The 24897-nt window shown below is 36.9% G+C and overlaps 1 protein-coding gene across 1 annotated transcript in view; it reads right to left on the bottom strand.

Moving 5' to 3' along the window:
- SEMA5A (semaphorin 5A) overlaps positions 1 to 24897 on the bottom strand; it is a 213407-nt gene that overhangs the window by 78384 nt on the left and 110126 nt on the right. Inside the window, exons 10-11 of the mRNA XM_009899419.2 lie at positions 23106 to 23310; positions 4994 to 5201 (exon numbers count right to left, since the gene is read on the bottom strand). Coding sequence (XP_009897721.1) covers positions 4994 to 5201; positions 23106 to 23310 — 413 coding nt within the window. The remainder of the gene's footprint in view (positions 1 to 4993; positions 5202 to 23105; positions 23311 to 24897) is intronic.

Consider the following 24897-nt stretch of genomic DNA (forward strand, 5'->3'; position numbering starts at 1 on the left):
GCAAAACAATCTTATGAACCAATAATATTTTTTAGTGTATAATATAAAGAGCAACATTCAACAATTTACCAAGGTCGGGGTTTTCTTTACACCAGAGAAATCACTATTTGTACAGCTTTCAGCAGATGACATTCTTTACTTAAATACACATAACTTCATAGCAAGATTAGTTTTCAAGCCCTTTAGGTGTGTTAACCATGTCTCTCATTAAAAAATGCTAATTCTTGATCCTTGCTTTGCACCATTTTGCAGAACATTGGAGTGATAGAACTTTTCATTGTCTCTACTCTAAGAAGTGATGCACTGAAAACTCTACTACAAATGACAGTATCATCAAATTTGCCTCAGAGAAATCACTGCCAACTAAAGGTTGCTTTTGAAGGCTACAGCTGACAATAAAAGAAAACTAACTGCTTCTGTTTCAGGGCACAGAGTCTTTACCCCAGTGCTACAAATCTTATTTCATATTAAAGGTGCATAGAGCCTTCAAAGTAAACAGCAAACAGTGCGATTTAAAACAGTTTAATAGTTATCTTTTCATGATAATTTTTCTGTCTATCTCACATTACAGTAAATTAGTGGATATACAAAAACTCTGAAGAAGTACAAAGAGCTGGACAATTCATAGAGGAAACTGTAGCTCCAATTAATAATGTAAATGTTCTTCATAAAAGTTTGATAAACATGTATAAATTACAATACTTAGGGGATAATAATCTGGTCAAGGCTTAAGAATTTTCTCCAAGGAGAGCCAAACTAAGGTAACTGCTCTGTTTCTTTCTCCCAGAGCATGAAGATGCTAGGGCTTTCTGGAGAACTGTTTGTAAGAACTCACTTCTCAAATTATTTTACCCTTGATGACTCTTGAAAACAACAGGATTGTGACAGGACGTTCTGTGGGAGACTCCCTCCCATTAAAACTGTCAGTCCAAGTAACTAGCAGGAGCAACTCACAGACCAAGAAAACATCGTGGAATAATGGAAAGTAAAAAGTACCCCAAACTACAAGTGTCACAACAGGCTCTGCCTGTGGTAAGGTCTACTGTCACAATAATAAAGTACACCAAACTGTGCAGAGAACTCCAGGGAAAAAGAAATGTATCTAATTTAGCCCCTAAATGTAACTCAGTATTTTCAAGGACCTTCAATAACAGCATTTGTGGGAGGGGAGCCATGTGCTATGCAGAACAGACCTATCGCTAATCAGAGGGAATGTCTGTCAGAAGCAACATTGTGTCACAGGAGACACCACCACAGGAAAGTGCTGGAGGAACAAGATTACGAGGAAATATGAATCAGCTAAATATTTACTGGATTATTAGACTGATAATTAGTCTGATATTTGAGAAGGCTGAGAGGAGACTTCATCAATGTGTATAAATATCTGAGGGGTGGGTGTGAAGTGGAGGGGGCCAAGCTCTTTTCAGTGCACAGGAATAAGACAAGGGACAAGAGGCTCAAAATTGAACATAGAAGATTTCACCTCAACATGAGGACAAACTTCTTTACAATGAGGGTGATGGAGCACTGGAACAAGCTGCCCAGAGAGGTTTTGGAGTCTCCCTCTCTGGAGGCTTTCAAAACCCACCTGGATACATTCTTGCCCGGACTACCCTAAGTGATCCTGCTTTGGGCAGGCCAGTTGGACCCGATGGATCTCTTGAGGTCCCTTCCAATCTCTAATATACTGTGATACACTGATACTGTAATTAGGGAGACATAATAAACTACAAATAAAAGCAATAACCGTGTGTTTGAGAGGCTAGTATGTGAAAACAAAGAATAAAAAAATTAATAACAAGAAACAAAAAAGACAATCTTAAACTTATCTTGACATCGAGCTATTAGCTTATGGAACAGTCTGCTCAACAGAGGGACTGAACTCGCATTGTCTGAAAGCTTTGCAATAAGCCTGAACAGAAAGATTAGGTGGTGAGTACTCTGCCATTGACACAAAAAGACAGAGCAGATGAGCTAGTACATCTTCAGTCTTTTGGCTTTTTTTGGCTGTTATTTATACACAAGAATGCTCTGTTTCTCAATAATCACGTGAAGTATATAGGAAAGACTGCACATGCCCTTGATTTGAGGAAGAAACTCTGTTATTGATGGAAGTTCAGAATATAGCCTTAGGACAGTTATACAACCCTAAGTATGATATAACTGAATAGGTAAAATTAAAATACTTTAAAAAAAAAATAATAAAAATCACAATACCCCAAGGCATTACCTTAGGTAAGGTTTACCCACTTCTCCACTTACCCATTGCTACAGCATAGAAATAAAAGTCAGTGATATATAAGTGAATATTGAAGCATCCAGCTATGCAGTGACTAAGCTTCAGATTACTTAGTGAAATATATAGCATCAAGCAATCTACCTACACTCTTTCCATCTGTAGAGAATCAAATATAGTTGAAATCCTGCATAAGCCAGGAAAAAAATATTCAAGACAAAAGTAATAGGTGGAAATAAGATTTTATCTGCATTTCCCAAACAACCCGAGTCCCTAATGATAGATGACAAGGAGATGCCCTATTTCATCTAGCTCACATGTGTAAATCCTTTTCTTTCTCACAAAACTGATCCAGAATTGCTGATTAACTATTTGATGAAGAAGAAAGAATGGATGACAACCCTTTTGGTGTAATGAATATTTAATCATTACATGGAAAGTCATACAACTGAAAAAGAAATTACTGAAAAACCCTATGAGGAATAATTTGATCTCATTTTAAGTAAGTCATTCCAGTGGAAGACAAGATTTCACATACCTCTGGGCAGAGGAATAAATTACCACTTGAGCAGGATTTGAGTCATTTAACTGCTGTTCTACATGGTAAAATGGGAGCAGCACCACTTTTTTTTTTTTTTAAACAAAACCCCCCAAAACAACACAACCAAACCAAACCCACAAAACCCAAACCCAACAAACAGGAGTGAAAACTATTAAAATCTAGTCAATTGTACCCCACTGCTCAAACAGGGAGAGGAATGTGTAGCCTCCAGCCATGCATGAGGTCTGTAATTTCAGACAGTAGTCCCGCCCTGCAAGGGCAGAAGCATGGCTGAGCCCTGCAGCCAAGACAGCACGAATGTGGCTTGGGAATTGTCCTGACAGAAGTACAGGTACCAGGGACCTTGTGGGATCTCCACACATGCACAAGCTAAGCAACTGCTGTGGAAATCTCACCTCTGAATTTCTGTGTCCACATCTCATTAATAGCATCATAAGGCTCCAGCCTTGACATGTCTGTGTGCAGGCTTTGTGTAAATACAGAACACTCATACTATAGAGCTCCCTGTGTTTATGGTTGCCATCATGGGTATACAGACCCTAAGAAAACACAGGACACCAGCCTGATGTCCTTTTTGGAAATAAACACACCTGCTTAGGGAGACATGTTCAGTGTCTTGTACAATCAGAATAGTGTGGCATAGTCACGCACGAGGGAGAAGCATAAGTATATGTCATTAGATATTTTCCTTCATCAGGCACACACCCATGGGTTCATATACACCTCTCAATATATAAGTCTTTCACTTACTGAAAAAGAGGAAACAAATGAAAAAGGGCTAAAGGACCACCACATATCCTGTTTCAACTCAGTAAATCAAAGAAAGATGAAACTTGATCATATGCTGGCCCCCAAACCAACAAAACTTGAGGCAGGGACTTGTCTATACTTAACTTTTCCTTAAAGTATGCTTTGCAGGACTGTCAATGGGGCTTTGAGTGTCTTATCACTTCTGTTTTAGTAGAAAATTACTAACATATGCTGCAAAAGACATCATAAACAAAAAGGGCTGGTCAAGAATTGTAATAAGGATGATAATCTCCACTTCCCTGGCCTACTCCAGTTTTCCAGAGCACAGCTTTTCCTTCAGTCTTGTTCTGAACCCAGCAGCCTGCATGGTACCAGTCCCAACACAGCCAGTTCCCTCAGAAAAGACCTTTCAGTGCCTCCAAGCTGCAGCTCTAGCATTTCTGTCCTGCAGCCATCTCCCCACTATGACTCTCTAGTCACTCTCATGGTCCTTCTGACAGACCAAAACTTTTCCAGCTGCAAATGGTCACTGCCTTTCACAGAATGTAGATTCTCTCTGCCTGCTGCATAAAAAATATCTCTGTGACCCTGTCTGTAGCAGCCAAAAAAAGGCAACTAGTAGTTTTTCTCCCTCAAAACCAACAAAATGCATTTGTCCCATTTCTCAACAAGCTTATCATACTGGTTCAGAGTCTATCTGATGTCAAAGAACAATTGTACTGAGTCACTGAAATTACACTTACATCAAAGTGACAATACAACTAATCAGATTAAATTAGTAATCTCCTCTAGCATGTTTCACAACTCAGGAGTACTTTTATATAATCTATAGAAAAAGTTGTATGCTGAGCTTTAAATTTCTTAACTACCATAATAAAGTCTAAAACTCAGTGATCATTTAGAAATTATTTTCCTTTTTTGACTGAAGAACTGTTAGCTGCATAACACTTCAACATAGTTGAATATTTATATTTATTATGGTCTCCTGATCCACCATTACCTTCAAATAGCCACTTTTCCAAATAGTATTAACTCTCAGTGCATACAGTTCAGTTTTCTTTCTGACCCAGAGATCCTGTACAGTTGTTTATAATACAGTTTTAAAAAAACCCTGAACTTAAATTTGTCCAAGTTTCAATCAAATATATTAAACCAGCAACTATATTGCACATTATCAGAGAGCTGTTTTCTATATAAACCACTTTTTAATGTTTCATTTCACAATTAGTACTCTGCATAATGATATTTAAGTATCAATATAATTCCCTGAGTTTCATCTCCTAACAAGTTAGTACAGGAAGTCAGAGAGACTTCTGATAAACAGCGTACAGTGAGAGAGGTAATTAACCTGGACTCCTACTTGAAATAATTTTTCATTCTCATTTTTCCACATCCCTCTGCAAGTATGTTTCTCCAATCAAATCAAACTAGCTGATTCTTCATACCTGTACGTTTTGTAAAAGAGACATCTCTTCAAGGGGACCTTAATCACATGTTCCTGAAGGCCCACAAAAAGGACACTCTGACTGTGCAGGATCTGAAGGCTTCTGATGGGCTCTCGCTGACTTTTCGGCAGGAGTTCAATTTCCTCGAGCAGGCAGCTGCTTGAAGTCTGGTTCATGGGGGCAAGTACTTTTTTAATAGTGCCATAGTCTGCAAAGGCAAAAGGAAAACGAGTTACAAAAAAACATGCTAGCAATTTTACCTACTTGGTGTTATTCAGTGAACCAATTTTCATGCCATCCAGGATATTTTCAAGGAAGCTTCAGTATGTGGAAGTACCTCAGTTTCCTAAATTGCTTACAGAACAGTGAAAATAACTTTAAAACAGTCATTAAAGTTTTATATGTGATGTAACACAGTAAAAAAAAAAAATTATTTGTGCAGAACAGACCTCACAGAAGTAGTTACCAGAAAACAAGCTTTTTGTATCCTAGCTGTTAGAAATGCACTTTCACAGCAATGGTTAATGATTTCAGTTTACCAGATTGTACTACACTCTACTATGTTTAAAGAAATTTAAAAAGCAATGAAGTCCATCATTGCACCAGGCTGTTTTTAAAATTCTGTGTGTTAAAAACTATGGATTTTAAATACATTTTGTGCACATTTAATAGAGCACAGACAGATGAGCACCTGTATGTTTTAATTGAGTCTAAGCGAATATAACAATAAAATGAGGCTGCATCCCTTCTTACTTCTCTGGATTGTGACCTCTGAAAAATCATTATCTTTTGGCATTTGCTCTTCACTTCCATTCATACTGTGATTTCTAAGCAAAGACAGTAGAGCATCACAACCCAGTGTCACATGGCTGATGAGATTTCTGCTTCACTCATGAAATGTTTTTAAATAATTTAAAACTATCAAAGATGTTCTGGACTCAAAGGACCAGAGTCTCACAACAATAAATATTTTAGATAGCCGTCTGAACAGAACTGCATTATGCAATGGTAAATATTAAAGATCCAACACTGCAAACACTTACTGAGATCAGCTCTTACTCATGTGAATTCTCAAAAGACTGTAACATCTCTTGTGAATCAGTAAAAATTACAAGACAAATGTTTGTGGTGTTCTGTTCTGTAGCTCAGTAAATAATGGAGTTTTCCATCACTAGCACAAGGCCAGAAGCTTTGTGGAGAGCTGGCAGTGCAGGGTTTCAACATGGGTAAGGCTCGGTCCTAGAGACAGCAGGTTTTAGCTGTGGTAGCAGTTGTCTGGCTTTGCTTTGGACGTACCTGGGGCAGGGGACTAGCACTTGTATGTAGTCACTATGGAACAAACAGCCCCTCTGGAGTAATGTGGCTGGGGAAGGGCAGCGTGCAGCTCCCAGACTTTGCCTGGGAACTGGCAGGGAACAGCAAATAAGCAACCTTAATACAAAATATAGCCTTAAGCAGACTCCAAAACTGACATGGAGATGGAGAACAAAATATTGTTAAAACTTTCTCCCCCTTCCTGAGGAAGACTGCACAGTCAGTCTTAAGGCACGAAGAAGTACTGGAAGGGGAGCCTAACAACAAATAACAGAGGGAGTTAGTAGGAAGTTTATGTATAATATTTTAATTATATTATCAACAAAACTTCAGTATGGACTTAACTTTATATTAGTCAAAACTAATTCCATAAATCATAAATGCTTAACTCAGTATATAATGTGCATTCCTCTTTGTCCATAACAAGATTTTGAGTGTAATAGATCATGTCTGCATGTTATATCTTCTGAGTGACCTCTCAATTTTTAATATAATCCACTTCATACAACTGATTACATTTTCATCTTCTCTTGGTATAAAAAATTTTGTCACATTTTAATATACGTCAGGGTATATGTCAGGGTATGATTCTAATTAAAATTTAACCTTTTGATTTTAAAAAGAACCTAATTTGACTGACGGTTTTCCAAACAACCTGAGTTATATTAAAAAATTAATTAAACCTTTGCCAAGTATCAGTTTTGTCTCACAATCAAGTGATAACCAGCTCAACTGAATACTTTAACTACCAGTGTTTCCACTGATTGCTGATGGTGATTGCTGGATGCAAAATCTTAGCTATAATTACAGCAAGGTTCAAGGCAAAAATATGGTCTGAGAAGTGCCCAGAAAAATAAAAGTGTTAGCTAATCATTGAGCACAGAAGCTGGAAAAATGTACTAAGAGGAAGAAAAGAGGCAGTGAGATCATCTTACAGAAGTAGATGAATTAGTATTGCTTTATAGATCAGTTAGTACAACCGTATACTTGTCTAACTGGCAGCCAACAGCTTCAGCATCACTCATGACACATTGCACTTGGCTTGCCAGTTTTTTCCTGCATGAGACAAAAATCAGGTATGCATTCAGCGTGTGCTTTTTATACAGACTAATATTTCATCCTGTCGCTATGTCAGGTCTGGCATCTACAGACTAACCCACTTGCTGTCACCTCCTCCAAGATAAAAGAGAAGAAAATTGCATGACTTCAAGCCTCCTTCCCCCATGCATACAAACACATTCAATTTAGATGATGAGCTTTGGACAAGAAAATATCATCAAAACTAAATCTTGTGTGCTTCTTTTCTCAGTAATTTTTTTATTGTAGAGGGCAGAATTACAATTTTTTTTTACATTCAGGTCTACGACCTGGAGAATATAGGTACAGCAGCACACTATGCTAGAATTAAATTAAATATTCTTACTTTGAGAACTGAAGCACTACTGACTTCCCTAGGACAGTGTTTATGGCTCTTGCTCTTCCTTCTTATCTTGACATACATTCTCCATTCCTCCCATTTCTTTCTGCTTTCTTGTAGCATCTCCCAAATCATTCCTTTCCCATTTGCTGTCTAAGAGAATTAGCACTCATACAAAAAAGTACAAAGGCATAATTTATTAGACTTTAAGTGAAGAATCACTGCCAGAGATCCAATGGATTACCAGAAGGAAATGCTACTCTTCACAGCAGCAGTGTAGGCAAGTCCATTAAAAGGGAATAAAACTTATCCGAGATCTACTTCTGACTCAATAAACTCTCTCACCAGCTATAACCTGTTTTCTCTGCCTATGACTGAATTTGCATGAACCACCTGAGAGCCCAGACTAGGCTGAGAATCTCTTTTCATTCTACAGCATTGAGACAGACACAGATCGAATGGATGGCTGTGTTCATCCAACTATGGTACAAAGCAAAGGTATGTAGCATTCAACCGCCTCAAACTATACTCTTATGTAATACCATTTTTCCTTACAATGAAAAATCATAGGCATTGCATCAGTACTTTCAAAAGTCCAGTGCTCTGCTGCAGTGTTTCAATTACTACTACAATGTGTGTAACATTATGCATCCAGCCTCCAGCAAACACCGCAGATTTCCTAAAGAATTTGTAAAAGTCCCATCCTCTGTTCAGCCATTTTCATATCAAAGTTGTAAAGCAAAATAAAGAGAGAAGTAGGGAAAGAAGTGAGTCTTGAATATGGCTCTGGGGCATGAAGGCTTTCAGATCTGTCAAATTCTTTCAAGCGCGTATTTACTTTGTAATCAAACTAACTGCTCATGTCTGCTAAGATACAGCTAAGAAAAACAGTGAACACAGACCTTCCTAATGGATGTAACTTTATTGCCATAGACACAGGGAAAGTTCCCGTTTCATCACAAATGTCAAGGCTGAGTATAACAGCTATTTGAAAATTTGAATGAACGGTGTCTTCACATCCTGAGCATTAGCAAGACATGCTGGTATAGACTGAGACACCACACAGCCTTGGTTTAAGGATGATTGAGTATATACAGGAGTAGTTGAAGGTACCTACCTATTCCTTTTTGGAAAGCAATCATAGAATCATAGAGTCAATAAGGCTGGAAAAGACCTCAAAGATCATCAAGTCCAGCCTGTCACCCAAGACCTCAAACACATTCAGTCTTAATTCTTGCCATATTTGATAGTGAAACAAAAACTAATTTAATCTTCATTTTATTGTGGTACTACACATACTTTGGAGGGAAGGTTGGTCTCCAGAAAGTAACAGAGTAAGCATCAGAAAACAGAATCTAGTCAGTGTGTTTCAGAGGAGAAATCCCCAGCCTCATCATGTTACAAAATAAGTCATTGGTGCCTTCTAAACCATATGAGTTGCTAGTAAAAGAAATTTGTAATAGTCTCAAATGCATTCTTGGGTCTGTTGTAGGTTGGTATTTATGACTCTACAATTATTCCTACACTTTCTGAGCACAAAAAGATGCCTCTACAAATCTGAAAATCTCACATATACCAAGAAAAACTCAAGGAACAGCAAAATCCATTGCATACTACATACTAAGAACAGTTAAAGGGCATATTTTGCAATTTTCCCACAAAATATTGTTTAGAAAGTTAAGATGTCTTAAGCAGGTGAAAGAATATGATCAATACAGATGAAAGGGGCAGTCAGTGGAAAATGGAAGGTAAAGCTACATGTGGTACATCAAGTGGTATTTGTAACTGAACTTGAATGAGGTACCACTTCTGCACGAAATATGGTCTTCTGTGTATATTATGTGAAAACAGACTCATTTACATCCTTAACAAACTTTCAATATATTAACCAGGTTGTTTTGCTTTCAAAAAAGTTCAAAATAAATAGATGGGTATGTGAGAGAACATATTTTAAAGTATAGTTGAAATGGATACAAATTATGTATGTTTTCAAGAAGCAAACATTGAAAAAGGCTTTGGAAAATTATATTCATTAACTATTTTTATTTGATCCATTATACATTGGTTTTGTGCATTATGTGCTGTATACAAATTATTTTTCCATAGGGAAAATAAAAGTACCCAGACAGCATTAAGATTGTTACCAAGTATAGAAAAAATCTGTAAATGTTACATTTATTGTAAATATTATCCATATGTGTATATAAACAGCATTTTCTTTTACCATATAACATTTATATTAAACACCCTAGAAACAGAAAAAATAGGGTATGAAGGTTGCCTCCAAGGCAGAGGTCTTTCAGAAGAATAAACCAAAATACCAAACATAAAATTGATGTACATATAGTAGTGCAAAATCAAACAAAGTGCAAGGTGATTGATAAACATCCTGTCACTGTGGGGGAAAAAAAAAAAAAAAAAAAAAGTAGCATCACTGTTTTCATTCCTCCACCACAGGAACCGAAAGAGAGCCCTACCACAAAGCCAAACGTGCATTTGGTCAACAGCAGAAAATTATTCCAATGATAGAAAGTATTAGGTTGCATAAGGGCTTACGTGCACTCAACACACCAAAAAAACCCTCAAAAAAACCCAACAAACAAACAAAAAAAAACAACCCCAAAAAAAAAACCAAACAAAAAAATCCCCCACAAAACCACACCACCCCAGGAACTGCTAATGCAGCAGCTGGTTGAGGCTACAGAAGGAAAGCCCAGGACTTATGATTTAGCAATCTGTGTGATGTCAGAAAGATGCATATAGTGCACAGAATATGATGAGATTTAAAACCTGCTCTTTTTTGCCCTTCCTAAATATGTTTTAAATTAGTTAAACCATCAGGAGAATATGGATAATTAATGCCTTTCCTATAATCTGTTTTCCCATATGGGGCAGGGTACAACTGGTTTTAAAGGAAGGGCACATTTAAAAGATAAGGTAAAACCTTTCTCTTAACAGCAGTTGTTTTGAATCATAGTCTATAAAAAGTAAGCACACACAATAATTTACGCTCATCTTCTTAATATTTGGCTCTGATTCTGTCTTATCACCTCTTTCCTATTACATTTTGCGTAAATACTGATGTGCTTCCCTACAGTAAAGGAAATTAATTTGAATTCAAGCTGAAATGAGATATATTTTTGATAATGCCTGTCAACAAAGATGGTATCTATTACAGATCCCCAGGCTTTTATACAGGAGAGATAATTTAATTCATTTGACAACTATTAAGAATATGAAAGGTGTAATTTCAGCCACAATCTATTTGCATACTTTCTGAAAGAGGTAGGGTGATTTTTAATACTCTAGAAGCTATTCCAAGAGAAATTCAGTTGTACCTCTGCAACCAGAGACGGTCCTCATGGTTGTATGCCAAAATTTAATTTGTATTTATTTTATGATGGGAATATTTATAGATTATCCTTTCTACAGAGGAATTAGAAACATTGATTCAGAAACTCTTTTGAATCAAAAAAGTGCTGATCTAGATACTAGTTATTCCAAAATAAGGAACTTTCTTCTAAGCCATATGTCTGACAGGACAGAAAGAATATGGAAATTAATGACAGAAACAGCTGAACAGTTATTGAAGAACTCGCCATCAATCCCCATGCATCCCAAGAAAAAAGATAAATTCAGTTTCCATTTTCAAATACAATTTTGGAATGTATCTGCCAATGGAAATATGGACAACCATCATTTCAATCCTCTCTTTATTGTTATCTAGAGGAAACTATAATGCATTCCTTACAATGCTTCTGTTCCCTGTAGTCTTACTTTCTGTGTGTAGTAATGTCTCAAAAGCAGCAAGGACGTATTTAGCTTGCAGTCGAATCAGTAAAGGCTTCTTCCAGTAACAACCATGCAAACAGTTAAATACCTGTTCTAATATAGAACACATCTTGATGCACAACAGATGAACAATTGGTACAATTAATGTTTCCACCAACAGGGTCTCCCATGCAATTTGTGTACCATCCCTCTGTGGCTGTTTCAAGCCTCAAACTGGAATTTAAATGCAGCTCCAGTCAGGCTCATTGAAAAATCTTTCAAGTTCTAGGGGGAAATTCAGATACTAAAATGCAAAGCAACTAGTAGCTAAAACACAGTAATGGTCCTTTTAAAAAAGATTGTCTCCAGACTTACCACTCCTTTAAACTGAAATCTCTTTTTTATTTCTTTTCCCTTTGTCTAAGTGATGTAACCAAACCCCCACATAAACCAACAAAAGACATGCTCAGCCTTCACATCAAACGACACTGTTTCCTTCAGAAACAAGATAAAAACAAATCATCTCTTTTTCTCAGTTTGTTGTACTGAAGCTCATATATACTAGTGGCAAATTTTCAGCCTCCTTATACCTCTGATACAGACGTTTCTTCCTGTCTGACAAAAAACCCCAAACAAAAACACCCCCACCAAAACCAAACCCACCAAAAATTCCAAATAAAATACCGCCCCCCACCCCCATAAAAAAACCCAAGCAAAACCCAAAAATGAACAACCCTGAAGCAATTTTAACAATCTCAAAATGCTTGGGTTTTTTGTCTGAATTGTGCTCATTAGCACACCTTTATTTACTACTTCAATCTTCACTCTTAGAAGAGATTCTCAGCTTGCTAAAGATGTAAGTGAGAGATGTACAGGTACATAAAGTTTTGTCTGATTTGGAGGTGAATCTATCCATAACAGTTCATGCACTCAGCTTAGTCAGAAGTAATATGTATCTTAAGAACACTTGCAAGCAAAAGCTATAGCTCCTAAACAGGCTGCAGTTGATAAAAATCCAGTTACTAACATTTCAATCTGTGGTACATTGCTTTTACTTATATAACATACAGCATTAGGTATGGGGTGCTGTCTTTTAACAATATCTTATTTGCAATCTAATTTAGTTTCAATGACAAAAATTTTAATAAAGAAATTTCTCTTATGAATTAATTTGGAGTCTGTGAGATCTGGGTTCAATTGCCAGCTTTCTCTCTTTCATGACTTAATGTGTAAAAATGGTATTCAGAATAGTAATAGCATCTAAAGTGGGAAAAGCTCCCAACCAACCAACCAAAAAAAACCCCAAAACCGTGAAACTTTACATTTTGTCAAACTATTTCATGTAACTCTAACAATATCTTAGTATAGACACTTCAAGCATTTTTCTCTGCTGAAGATGAACAGAGCCAGGTGGGGGTTGGTCTCTTCTCCCAGGCAACCACCAACAGAACAAGAGGACACAGTCTCAAGCTGCACCTGGGGGGGTTTAGACTGGATGTTAGGAAGAAGTTCTTCACAGAAAGAGTGATTGCCCATTGGAATGGGCTGCCCAGGGAGGTGGTGGAGGCACTGTCACTGGAGGTGTTTAAGAAGAGACTGGATGAGGCACTTAGTGCCATAGTTTAGTTGATAGGTTGGAATTGATGATCTCAAAGGTCTTTTCCAACCTGGTTAACTCTATTCTAAGATTTAAAACTTTTGTTTTTGTTAATGCTGGTTTCTTGCACACTTATTGATTTGCTGACAAATCCAAACCAGAAGACAGTTGAACTGATGTTAGAAATGCTTAGCTGCAGCCAAGAAAAATCATGAATGTTATTTTTGTGATGCGATTTTTACACCCTGTGAGCAATAGGTGCCTTCCACATGTCCTTAGGCAATTTCAGGGAACTTACTGCTTAATTTAAAAGGTATTGGAAAAATATTTTTATAGTACTTGCAGTAGAGAGCAAGGCAGCATCTGTCTAGCTGAATTCTCTACCTACTTGGTTTGTGGGCTGCTATGTTTCTGCATCTGCAAGACAGATGAATTGTACACTGCGTGCAGATTAAAACACTGTCAGTGAGTGGATCTGGAAATATTCCTTCCCCATCCAAAGCAGTCCCTTCTCTCTTGGATCAAGCATTCAAGAAATGGGAAAGATGGTTTTAAACACTGATATTCAAGGGGAATTATACTTAAACTCTACATACCCAATATGAGTGTTGGTATCATCCGTATCACTGTACCAACAGACCAACCTTTCTCTTATGTTGCTGTGTTCGTTTCAAAGGATAATCCCATGGAATTGTATCAGATTTGCTTAAGGCATGGCTACCATATCACATTCCCATACCAACTATCACCACTTATATTAAAATGTAAGAATTTAAATACATAACAATATTTTAAATACTAAGAAATGCTGTTCAAGCAATGAGGATATGGTTAAAACTACCGCATAAAAGACTTGGGAAACAGAAAGTACTCATGACTTGGCAAGCAGGTGAATGACAAGAATTTCAAGTTTGGCTCTAATACCTCAAACATTTTCTCTTTTTCTTGTTGATGTATTAGCAAATCTCAGGTAGGCAATACAGACCAATGTATAATTCATAACAACATCGAGTACAAAGTCCTTGATTTTACCAAGAAGTAATCTCCTTTTGAATTCACAGTTTATTTACCCAAGTTCTGTCTATAAAGTTACTGAGTAATAAAAAATATTTATAAGGATCATGACCATGAAGCCAGCAACCTCAAAGAAGGTCAGTGTAACACTTTTTTTTGTCTTGCATCAGACTTAAGTAACTTGGCTCAGAAAATGCATGCACTTCAACAATGTCAGACTGAAAATGAAATAAGAGTATCAAGACCATTTTGGTACACCAAGCTTACAGCCAAAAGAAGCTTACAGCCGACAGAAACTCTGCCTATTGATTACCTTTGATCTCAAATACTTGGTCTCAGATATTTTGGCCTACTGTATAGGAATTTCTAAATCAACACATTATCATAAGAAACAATTATTTAAAGATTGTTTAGGGATATAACTAAGGTTGTTCTCAAAGTGAGCTATACAGTTTGTACTTCCAGACAATAATTAGAACAAATCGGGTTGAAGTTCAGATTTAGGTCGAGTGTGACTGGCAACACTCTATTATTCCCAAACATGAAAAAAATTTACTCCCTAAGGACAGTGAAATGATAAGAAAAAAGATCTGATATCAAGAGCTACATTAAAGAAACACCTATTCTGGAGAATGCCCGCTTGGCAAGATACTGTAATTACAGCCACTCCTGTTGGCAACATCCACTTTTTACTCTACTAAAAGTCACACACACATACACAAACTTGAAGCCCTAAGGCGAAGAAGACACATGAGTTCTCACAGTTTAGAATGAGAAACATTACACCTGTCAAGAGATACATAATTCTGATATCCTGGATTCTGAAAATAGAAATAAAACTAGAAGGTTGCTACTGGGTAATACAATTCACAATGAAAGAAAGAAAGAAACAAAATTAATTTCCCAGAAAGTTCTTGGGGAGAGGAAACATTCCAATTTTGGAGGGACTTTCTAAAATGTTTCCTCAGTAGTTAGGACTGGACTTCTCAGGTAGTGAAAATGATCACCTTTAAAGAAATGTGTAACCTCTAACTAAAGTAGCAAAGTATATAATAAATACAGATGTTAATCACAAGATGAAATGGTTCTTATGATTTAGGACTTGCTATCTGACACAGAGCAACATAAAAGATTGCCACAAGGTCTAAAATTAATATAAAATACAGGTCCTGGATCCCTGCCAGTCTTCCAAAGTTGAGATGTATTAACTTTGATTAGATCTGACCATACAAGGGCTGCTTACTGCTTCTATTATTTTTTTATTGCTTGCCTTTGTGCACCACAATAATAAATACCTTATACTACCCAACACATGCTATGAATATGATAATGTTTTCCCACTGAATAATTTTTGCAGTGCCTAGATCAAAGAAGCACTTACATGCACAAGTGGAGCAAACTATTCCTCAGGTAACAACCCACAATAAACCTTGCATGACTTCTTAACTGAGTCATATGTGTTTATTTTCATTGGAAGTGTCAGAAAGACAACTGGCTCCTGTACAGATCCAGAAGCACCACAAACTTGGCCAACTAGAGTATTTCAGGGACTAGTCTCTACTCAAACTCATTTGCAGTTTGCATAGTACTTCCCCCAATACCTCAGAAAAGCTAAATGCATTTTATATATACCCAGTAAAAATTCAGCATGACGTGCATGGAATTTCAGCAACAATTTCAGCATAAATCAGAACTCAGAAATATAAAATAAATTAGGAAGTGAATGAACAAGAAACATAAGCAAAGAAGGGAACCTAAAAACCAGATGCTCATCTCGCTACTCTAGGACATTGAAGCAGCAATAGCCCTAGTACATAATATATATAAGCATATTACTTGTATTATTTGCATGATAGTCCAGGAGTCAGGACATCTGGCAATAACCAGGAAATCTCACACAAATTCTTAGTTAAAAATCAGCTCTTATCTCTTAGGCAAGTGATCTAACCACTATGTTGGTTGTGGTTGTGCCGATTCCTCCTGAAGCTCTGCAGTTATAGAACCCAGTTTCCAAGACTGATGGGACAGAAAAGAAAAATGAAAATAAATAAAAAATAGAAGAATGACTCTGCAGACAGTTGAATCTCTGCTCCAAATGTTATGAATCAGTAACTTGAAACAATAAAATACATATGAAATCCAGTACCTTTTTGAAAATCTGCCTGCAGGTTAAAGGAGTCTTCACACAAATGTCACAGTATTTGGAATAACATATCTCCACATTTTGATGGTTCTTACAAGTCACAAATCAAAGAAGGTGTATCTTCATTGAGAAATTAATTAGTTTATGAAGATTTGCCACGTCCTATGATCAGAGTTGGGTAAACACATGGTGAAAAAAAAAACCCACAACTACAACTGGGGAAAAATCCCCACTGATTAGCATTGGCATTACTTGTATTTGCTTAGCTGAAAGTACTTGGATTTATTGAGGCTTACTGGGGAAAAGGCCTCAGAACGAAGAATCACCGAAATGTTGACAAAAACAGTTTAGTAGAATATCTCATTTAACGTTTGCTTTACTGGTAGCTCACACTGAATATTGTACATATAATATCATCATGCTTACAATCCAATATCTATCTATTTATTTATATTTAGGGTAAGGTGAAAAAAATAAAACAGTTTCATATAAGGTTTAGAAATTTTTTTCTCCACTTTCTCCTTTGGTTAGTGGCGGTTAACTAAGTCATTCTTATTCATGTCCACCTTAAAATGAAGGGCTTTTAAAAAGTAAAAGGTCTTACAGAATACTCTAAAGATATTCACAGTGCCCAGCAACCTGGCAAGTTATCTAAACCTTTATTAAAAGCTGATATGGCCAAGTCCCTTCAAAAGGAAGGCTTATTCCCTACATGTCCCAGGAATAATCTTGGAACAGTAGCTATGTACCCAAGCAAGAGTTTCACAGTTGGTTCAAAGGTTGAACTTTGCCACAAGATAAGGCTAATGCCAATAGCTGTTTTCAAAATTATGACTAAGCCTGTTGACCAACACTGCATGCTACCAGGACCAAAAACATAAAGAGTTGAACACAGACTTAAATGCTAAAAAGTAATTTATCTTTGAAGACAGTAGGAGAATGCTGAGTGCTGTGTAAGATACCTTGTTCACTCGACACTTCACATTCTGTGCATTAGAATTATCTAATAACAAGTGACTGTAGGGGTTATCAGATCTAGCTTCCCTTTCAGGAAGAAGAGGTTATAGTCCTCTCAAAACAAACAAACAAAAAACAGAAAACCAAACCACCCAACAAAACCAAACAAACAAAGAGAGAAAGGAAGAAGGGAAGGCTATTTGGCCATTCTAAGGTAGTCAAACAGAATTTGAAAGTCAGTGTCACTGTTTTGAAGAAAAGCTGTTCTCTTAATGCAAGGTTAAGGTTCTGTCTCCAGCTCTTCACAATCTTTCCTTCCCTGACCCACACATTAGTCGTGTTCCCATGCAAGTAGAGCCTGCTGCTTTTTTAGTCAGTAGCTGCTTCTTGCAGCAATTATGACCTCCAGTTGTAGCACAGAAGCACACGCTGTATATTTTTCTGACATTTATTTGTAGCCTTTATCCAACAGAGTTGGGCAGTTATACACACATAGAACATTGTGAACAGGGGAAAAAAAAGGGCTTCTCCTACTTAAATTTGTCCTGGGGAGAAGAGAATACAAATGCCATCTACTCACAGCAGGCAATTCATGGACTTGCTATCTAAAATATGAACAAACTATATGAGCAAATATCAGCAACAAACAAATCAAAATCGTGACCTACTTATGGGTTGAGTATAATAACAAAAAATTACTACAAGTAAGTGGTGGGTAATTTGTGACTCAAATAAAGGGCTATGATGCTCACACATAAATTGTTGTCAATGAATAATTTAACCAGCTCTAGTTAGAGCCATCTATTTATTAAGAAACATTTTTAGCACTCTCCAACTGGAGCTAGCAGAATTATTTATCTCTAAATATGGTGATAAAGTCAAGGGAAATCAGTACTAGTAGACATTTTAAATGCTGAGTTTGATTATCGAGAGCCCTATGGTATAATTTGTAACTATGTTGCCTGAACTTCAGACGTGACCATTCTTATTTGGTAGCATTTTAAAGCCACTTTGCCCAGTATAGATGACATAACACACGAGATAGTGGCAAATCAATATTTCTGTGTTTCAATTACAGAGTAAAAGATCTACAGCTTACGCTATTCTTCTTTGTCTTTGTATTCTACATAGAAAATAATATAAACATCCTAGCAGGAATATATAACAGGTGTTTGCTGTAACATTAGCACAAATCCCAGATGAAACCATGCAATCTTTTAAACCTTTTTTTCAAACTTTTAAGCAAAATATTTCCTGGAATGATTAATAATATAGACAAAGCATTCAGCTAGGGTTTTCCTTTCTCAGAGGTAGTGGTGACTGCAAAAGGAGCAGAGAAGAAGGTTATTGATTTTATGGTTTACTGATGATTTAGAAAAAAATAAAATGTTCAAGTTCAGCATGTGCTCTTAGGATATGCACCAGTTCTAGATAGCTGTATAACTGATATATGTCCTTGCTTCAGGACTCTTAAAGTCATATTGCATAATGTCAGAAGGATAAGAATTTATGAGGAAGTAATTTCAAAAGTGCTGCTGGGGTGCCCTGCAACTGTTTAAAAGCACGGCATACCTTTGTTAAGAAAAGACATAAGAAACAAAGCAACTGTGTTGTCTGCTACAACAGAAGTAGTTATAACAGGTGGTGACTGTCTGTCACAGGCTATACTCTCCATTATTAACCTGCTGATTTCTCTGCTTTGTCTTCCTGGGTTAACACAGCCCACTCTCACAAGCCCCTCTCCCCCAATATATACAGGAGAGAAAATGACACAAAGAAACCCCTCCTGGTTGAGATAAAGAGTTTTACTGGAAATGAGATAATACAATGCACAATTACCTTAGCCTATTTGCAGAAAAGCACAGCAAAATGCAGAAGCAGCAGCTGAAGCCAGTGACCTCTCCCCACCTCCCTGACCCACAGCCCACTCCTTGCAAAAGACAAACACCCCAAACCCAGAAACTGGAAGCAGCAACTGGAACGGGAAGCCTCCCATGGTACAATCTGAACTTCAAGCCCTATAATACTTTGCTCCAGCCAGCACTTTCATTTTGAAGCTGGCATGATGGCAGCATGAGAATCATCATGAGATTCAACTCAACCCAGGACATCCATTTTTAAACTAGAAAGCATTAATATATGCAAATAGACTACCTACAACTTTCACACTGGACTTGTGACTCAATCTATTTTGATCATTATTACTATTACTGCATCTCTAATGTAGTTTAGAGTGCTTCTATAAACTGAGGCAAAGTCAAAAATTACCCAAAGATTGATTCCAATAACCTCAGCACACTTGAGATAATACAGTCAGAAATTTCACCTTGGAAAAAATTCAGTCAACTTTAGCTTTGTTGCTCTTCTCATCAGGTATGAAATGTATGTAAGCATATATTTTTGCTTATAATCTTAAGGTCAGTAACTTCACACACACTACATATGTTATGACACCATCCACATTAAACTGTAAAAGCAGCACACTTTAACCAGAAGCTGTTGTCTGCCAGGAAAATGACAATATTTCAATTGAGATTTTTAGCAAACACACACACACAACTTTTTTTTCCTTGTTAAGACCTGGGGTTATTCCCTAGCAAAAGGTGTGAATGTAACAAAAAGCACAGAGGAATCAAATTACGCACTACTTTGTATCAATTTACTCCCATCTAGTAAGACAAACAGGATAAATACAAACCATTTTGACAGCATTTCCAATAAATATCTCTCCCTTTCTTCATAATCATAGCTGCATTTAGTTCATCAGAATTATTTTTATTATTACTTTCTACACTGATACTTACAATTTTGAGGTCTTAAGAGGGAGAACAAAATGTTTTCTAAAACTCCTTGGAAAGGGAAGTACAAAATCTGTTTATCCTTCAGTCATCTTTAAGACTCAGATAAAACCTGGCTTTATGATTAAAAAATTCATTCAGTTCTGTAAATGACCCACTCCTTAAAGACATGCAGTGTAGCCAACAATAAAACTTTCTCCAGGTTTCATGCTCTTTGTAAGTCAGTCATTCCTCAGTTTCATCAATGCTAAACTCTAAATGCTAATACTCAAGAACGACCACTGGGCATTATACTATTTCTACTTAGGATACAGAAGGTATATACTCTGTCCAAGGGGACTGAAGAAAGTAGAGAAAAGGGGGGGTGAGGGGGTGTGGGGGGGGTGTGTGATGGTGGTTCCACCAAGTAATTTTAAAATAGTGTCTTAAAGCTTCTTTTATTTTCTTTTCCTAACAAAGAGCAACCAGAAAATGTTTTCAGAATACCCTCAACTAGACTCCATACCTAATTATTTTCTTATTAATTCTAATAAATTAATACATTTTGCAACAGTCCTCTAAATAAGCCTACTTGCTCTTGTTGCAGCATCCTGTTTTCTGAAAAAGGCTTTGAAAACTTTTATACTGGCACCTAGGCTTTTATATTGCAAGGAAGAAATAATAAGGAGAAAAAAATATGAGAAGGGGAAAAAAAATAGGGAAACAAAATACTTAACATATAACACCATTTTGCTTGGATATTTTTCTAATGAAGAAGGAAATTCTTTTATTATTGAAAAGTTGTTGGAATAGTGGACTTTTTTCTAGCTTGGGCTGATTTTCACTTCTTATTTTAAATGATTTTAGGTTCAGAACTTGTCTGAAGGCTTTCCTTGATTTTCCTTTCTGAACCTGTGAAAGTTGTTTCAGGGAATTCTGTCTGCCTAAAGCCAGCAGCACTGTGCTAGCTCTAGGCAACACAAAATTTGCAGGCATTGATGTGTCCCTTCATTCTGTGTTAGAAGTCAGTGCAGTGAAAGATTAAGATGTGTTTCCAAAATACATTTTTTGATATAAGCAGTAGTTGTTAAATCCTAACACATTAGAATCTCCCAGCAGAATGATGACTTGGCAAGGGTTTAGGAAATGAAAACTGTTGACAAAGCAGAATGCACTTCTTTGCTTACTCCCAGTCTCTCCTCAAGTAATATTGTATCTATTTCAGGTTTAATGAAATTAGATTACATTTTTATACTGTCAGTGTTATTGTCCTCTGTAATATTTGTATTGTAATAGCAGGATGGGTAGGTAAGTGAATGTGAGTAGGGGGAAGAGAGAATTTTCTCTCAGCTACTGTCCATCTGCTTCAAACAATGGGATTTTTGCTTGGAGTAACACAGTAGAGTACTCATTTGTATTCAGCCTGATCTATATGCCCACCTTTTCACTGAACCAGCTTTGTACAATTTAAAAGACAGATCTAGTAAGAATATTGTAATCAACTATAACTATGAAAGTTATGTACAGTACATTTCACACAGCATGGGTTGGATCTGTCCTGCTTTACACCACTAGGTGTGAATTGCTTACTGGCTGTATTTATATTACAGATGAATGTACTTTCCTTTTGGCAGCAACAAGTACAATGACATATATTACTACTGCTGAGTAAAAATGTAATTTAGCCCAACCAATTTGCAGACATATGACAGCAGAGGATAACTTTGGTTAGAAGGGGCATCAGAAGGTCTAAAATCCAATCTTTTGTTCAAAGGACAGCTTGATATAACGCAGTCTGGTTCTGAAAACCTCTGAGGATGGAGACTGCACAATCTTTCTTGGAAATCCAATCTAATACCTGAGCATCCTCAGAGTGAAAAAAGTGGGGGTTTTTAATATCCAGCCTGAAACTCTCTGCCTGTTGTCTCTTGTTTTCCACCATTCACCACCATGAAGATCCTGGCTCCATTCTCCATGTAATTCCCCTGTAGGTATATGCAGGATGTTAACAATGCCCCCCACTGAAGCCTTCTAGGATGAACAAGGACAGCTGCTTTATCTTCTCCTCCTAGGACAAGGTGCCCCACAGAAAGCTGGACTCTACAGAATTTGCTCCAGTTTACTCATGTCCTTCTTGCATTGGAAGGAATGTGTTTGGTATATGTGCTCTTGACAAATGAAAAGATATAGAATGTACAATTTTCATAAGTAAATCAGAATTTCAGTAATTAAAATGATTGATTTGATCAATGAAAATTTTGAAATGTACTCAATTAAATGCAAGATCAAATAAATAGGATTAGGATTTTTTCCCTCCTTTTGATCAATGGATTCTTTCCCTACATTTATTGTATTTGGTGCCTACTCACTGTGAGACTAACTATGCACATAAACAAATCATTGCTTTGATGAGTTATTCTCTATTGATGTGAACAGGACTAAGCATTTGAGAACCACCCTAGGTTTTATACTATGAGGCTCTAAACACATTACTCCAACATAGTATTTCAGGAGGACATATCTGTGCTGCAAAAACAGTTCTCTGACAACCTCACTAGTTTAACAAACTTGAAATTTTGAAACAAGAAACCAGTATTTCTAACCAAGGCAATTTGAGGTAGAGGATTAGTTTTCTTTCATTGCTAAGATCACATATAAATGGACAAATAATAAGGCAGGATATACAACTGTAAAATTAATGACTTAAAAATGAGAAAGAAGGGAAAGGTAATGAAATATTTGTGAGCTGAAAAGTCAGAAATAGAAGTAACATTACAAATAACATACAATTTCTGTTATTGCTGTCTCAGAGGATGCTAAACCATCTTATCTTGGGAGAGACTGTACAGACTGAACTACATAAAAAGAAAAAGGAGAACATTCTGAAATCTTGTTTGTAGAATTCATAACCCTTCACTTACTCAAGATTACAAAGGCTTCATATCTTTGAAGGAGCAAAGGAAACAGACACCAAAATTTGAGTTCACAATGTAAACAAAGACATTGTAAACTGCTGTTGTCCTTCAAGGTGCATCATGCCTATTTCATAAGTGATTCTCAGAATGTTAGAATTATAGACCTCATAAAGTTTTGCAGTTATCACAGCAATGCAGTGTTCGTACCTGTGGCAAGATAGATGATATGGAAAAGCATGTCCTTGCCCTGCACGACATCCACAACCACATGGGAAAATCGGCTGTTGTCTTCCATGAAGTAAGGAATTGGAATAACTGGTTGAACAACCTCATGCATTAAGAAGAATCTTTGAGCATCTTGAAGATTTCTCTCAGTCATATTTACATACAAGCCCTGGTCCATGGTGCCACACTGTAAACACAGAAAAGTAACAATATTTTATGTCAATGATAACAACAGATTTAATCTCTGATTTACAGCACAAGAAACTAAAAATCCCAGAGCATATCTTGTAGTGACAATGTGGAAATCCACGTTCAGGTCTCATTTTGGTGATGACTGGACTGTCTACACAGTGACTGATTACCCAGTGGGCTATAGTAATATATTGCTATATCCTGTGCTCACAAGGCAGGAAGGAGAAAATCTGCCATCCAACAACATTTTCTGAGTAGTTTTCTTTATAATTTACACAGACACAGTGCTAAAGACAATTTTTCAAAGGAAACCCAGTGTTTGACCATAGCCAGGTTCTGACAGAAATCCCAGGTGGAAGCTCCACACAGAGTTTTAGGAGCTTCGTCAGACCTTATGTTTACTAGCCAACACTAGACAGTGTGGAGCTCTAACTGTAAAATGTTATCCATCATAACAATATTTGAGCTATGGCACTGACTGTATTTTATATCTGCAAACTGTACTTTTTCCTTATAGGAAAGTATTCACTAATTGCACACACAAATTTCAACCACAAATAAACAAAGCAATATAAATGGCAGTTAATTTTCACATTTTTGTGCTTGTCTTGTACTAACTAAGGACATGAAAGAGAAAGCTTCTTAACATGTTAATATGTAAGCATCCACATTTACTCATGCATAAGTGCATCATAGAAGCAAAGCAATACTTTACAATATTTATCAAGGTCCCTTCCAGCCCCTAATATTTTGTGAGTCTGTGATATTCAAAGAATATTAGGGGTTGGAAGGGATCTAGAAAGATCTTCTAGTCCAACCCCCCTGCCAGAGCAGGATCACCTATAAAAATCACATACAAATTCATCCAGATGGGTTTGAACATCTGCAGAGAAGGAGACTTCACAATCCCCCTGGGCAGCCTGTTCCAGTGTTCCATCATCCTCACAGTGGAAAATTTGTTTCTCATGTTTACATGGAACTTCCTGTGCCTCATCTTCCACCCACTGTCTCTTGTCCTGTCCTGAGTAGGTGAATACTTTGAGGATAAATCTACTTCTGAGGCTGAACAGATAGAACTTCTGATAGTTTATCTTAAGGACTCTACAAAAAGAAAACTCCTCCTTTCTGGGAAGGAAACTTGTGACTCAGGCAAAGAATATATACCTTCTATATAAGTATATACTCCAAAGCACCATTAAGTCACAAAAATTAGTTACACCCAGCTCTAAGCACTAAACTACCTCATGTATTGGTTTGGCTGAGCTGGAGTTAATTCTCCTCAGAACATCTTTCTGGTGCTGTGTTTTGCAGTGCTGTAGCTGGGTGTTGATAGCATATCAGTGTTTTGGCTACTGCTGAATGAACACCAAGGCTGTGCTTTCCCAACATTTCCCCACCCTAAGAGTATGCTGAGTGGTGAGCAAGATCTTGGGAGGGGACTCAGCTGAGCCAGCTGACGCAAACCGGCCAAAGGGGTATTCCATACCATATGACATCAGCTCAGATATAAGAATTAAGTGAAAGAAGGAATTGTGGAGATATTCATCCATGGCATTTGTCTTCCAGAGTAACCACTATGTGT

This window comes from Dryobates pubescens, chromosome 9, assembly GCF_014839835.1.
Source record: "Dryobates pubescens isolate bDryPub1 chromosome 9, bDryPub1.pri, whole genome shotgun sequence".
In the NCBI taxonomy this organism is placed as follows: Eukaryota; Metazoa; Chordata; class Aves; order Piciformes; family Picidae; genus Dryobates; species Dryobates pubescens.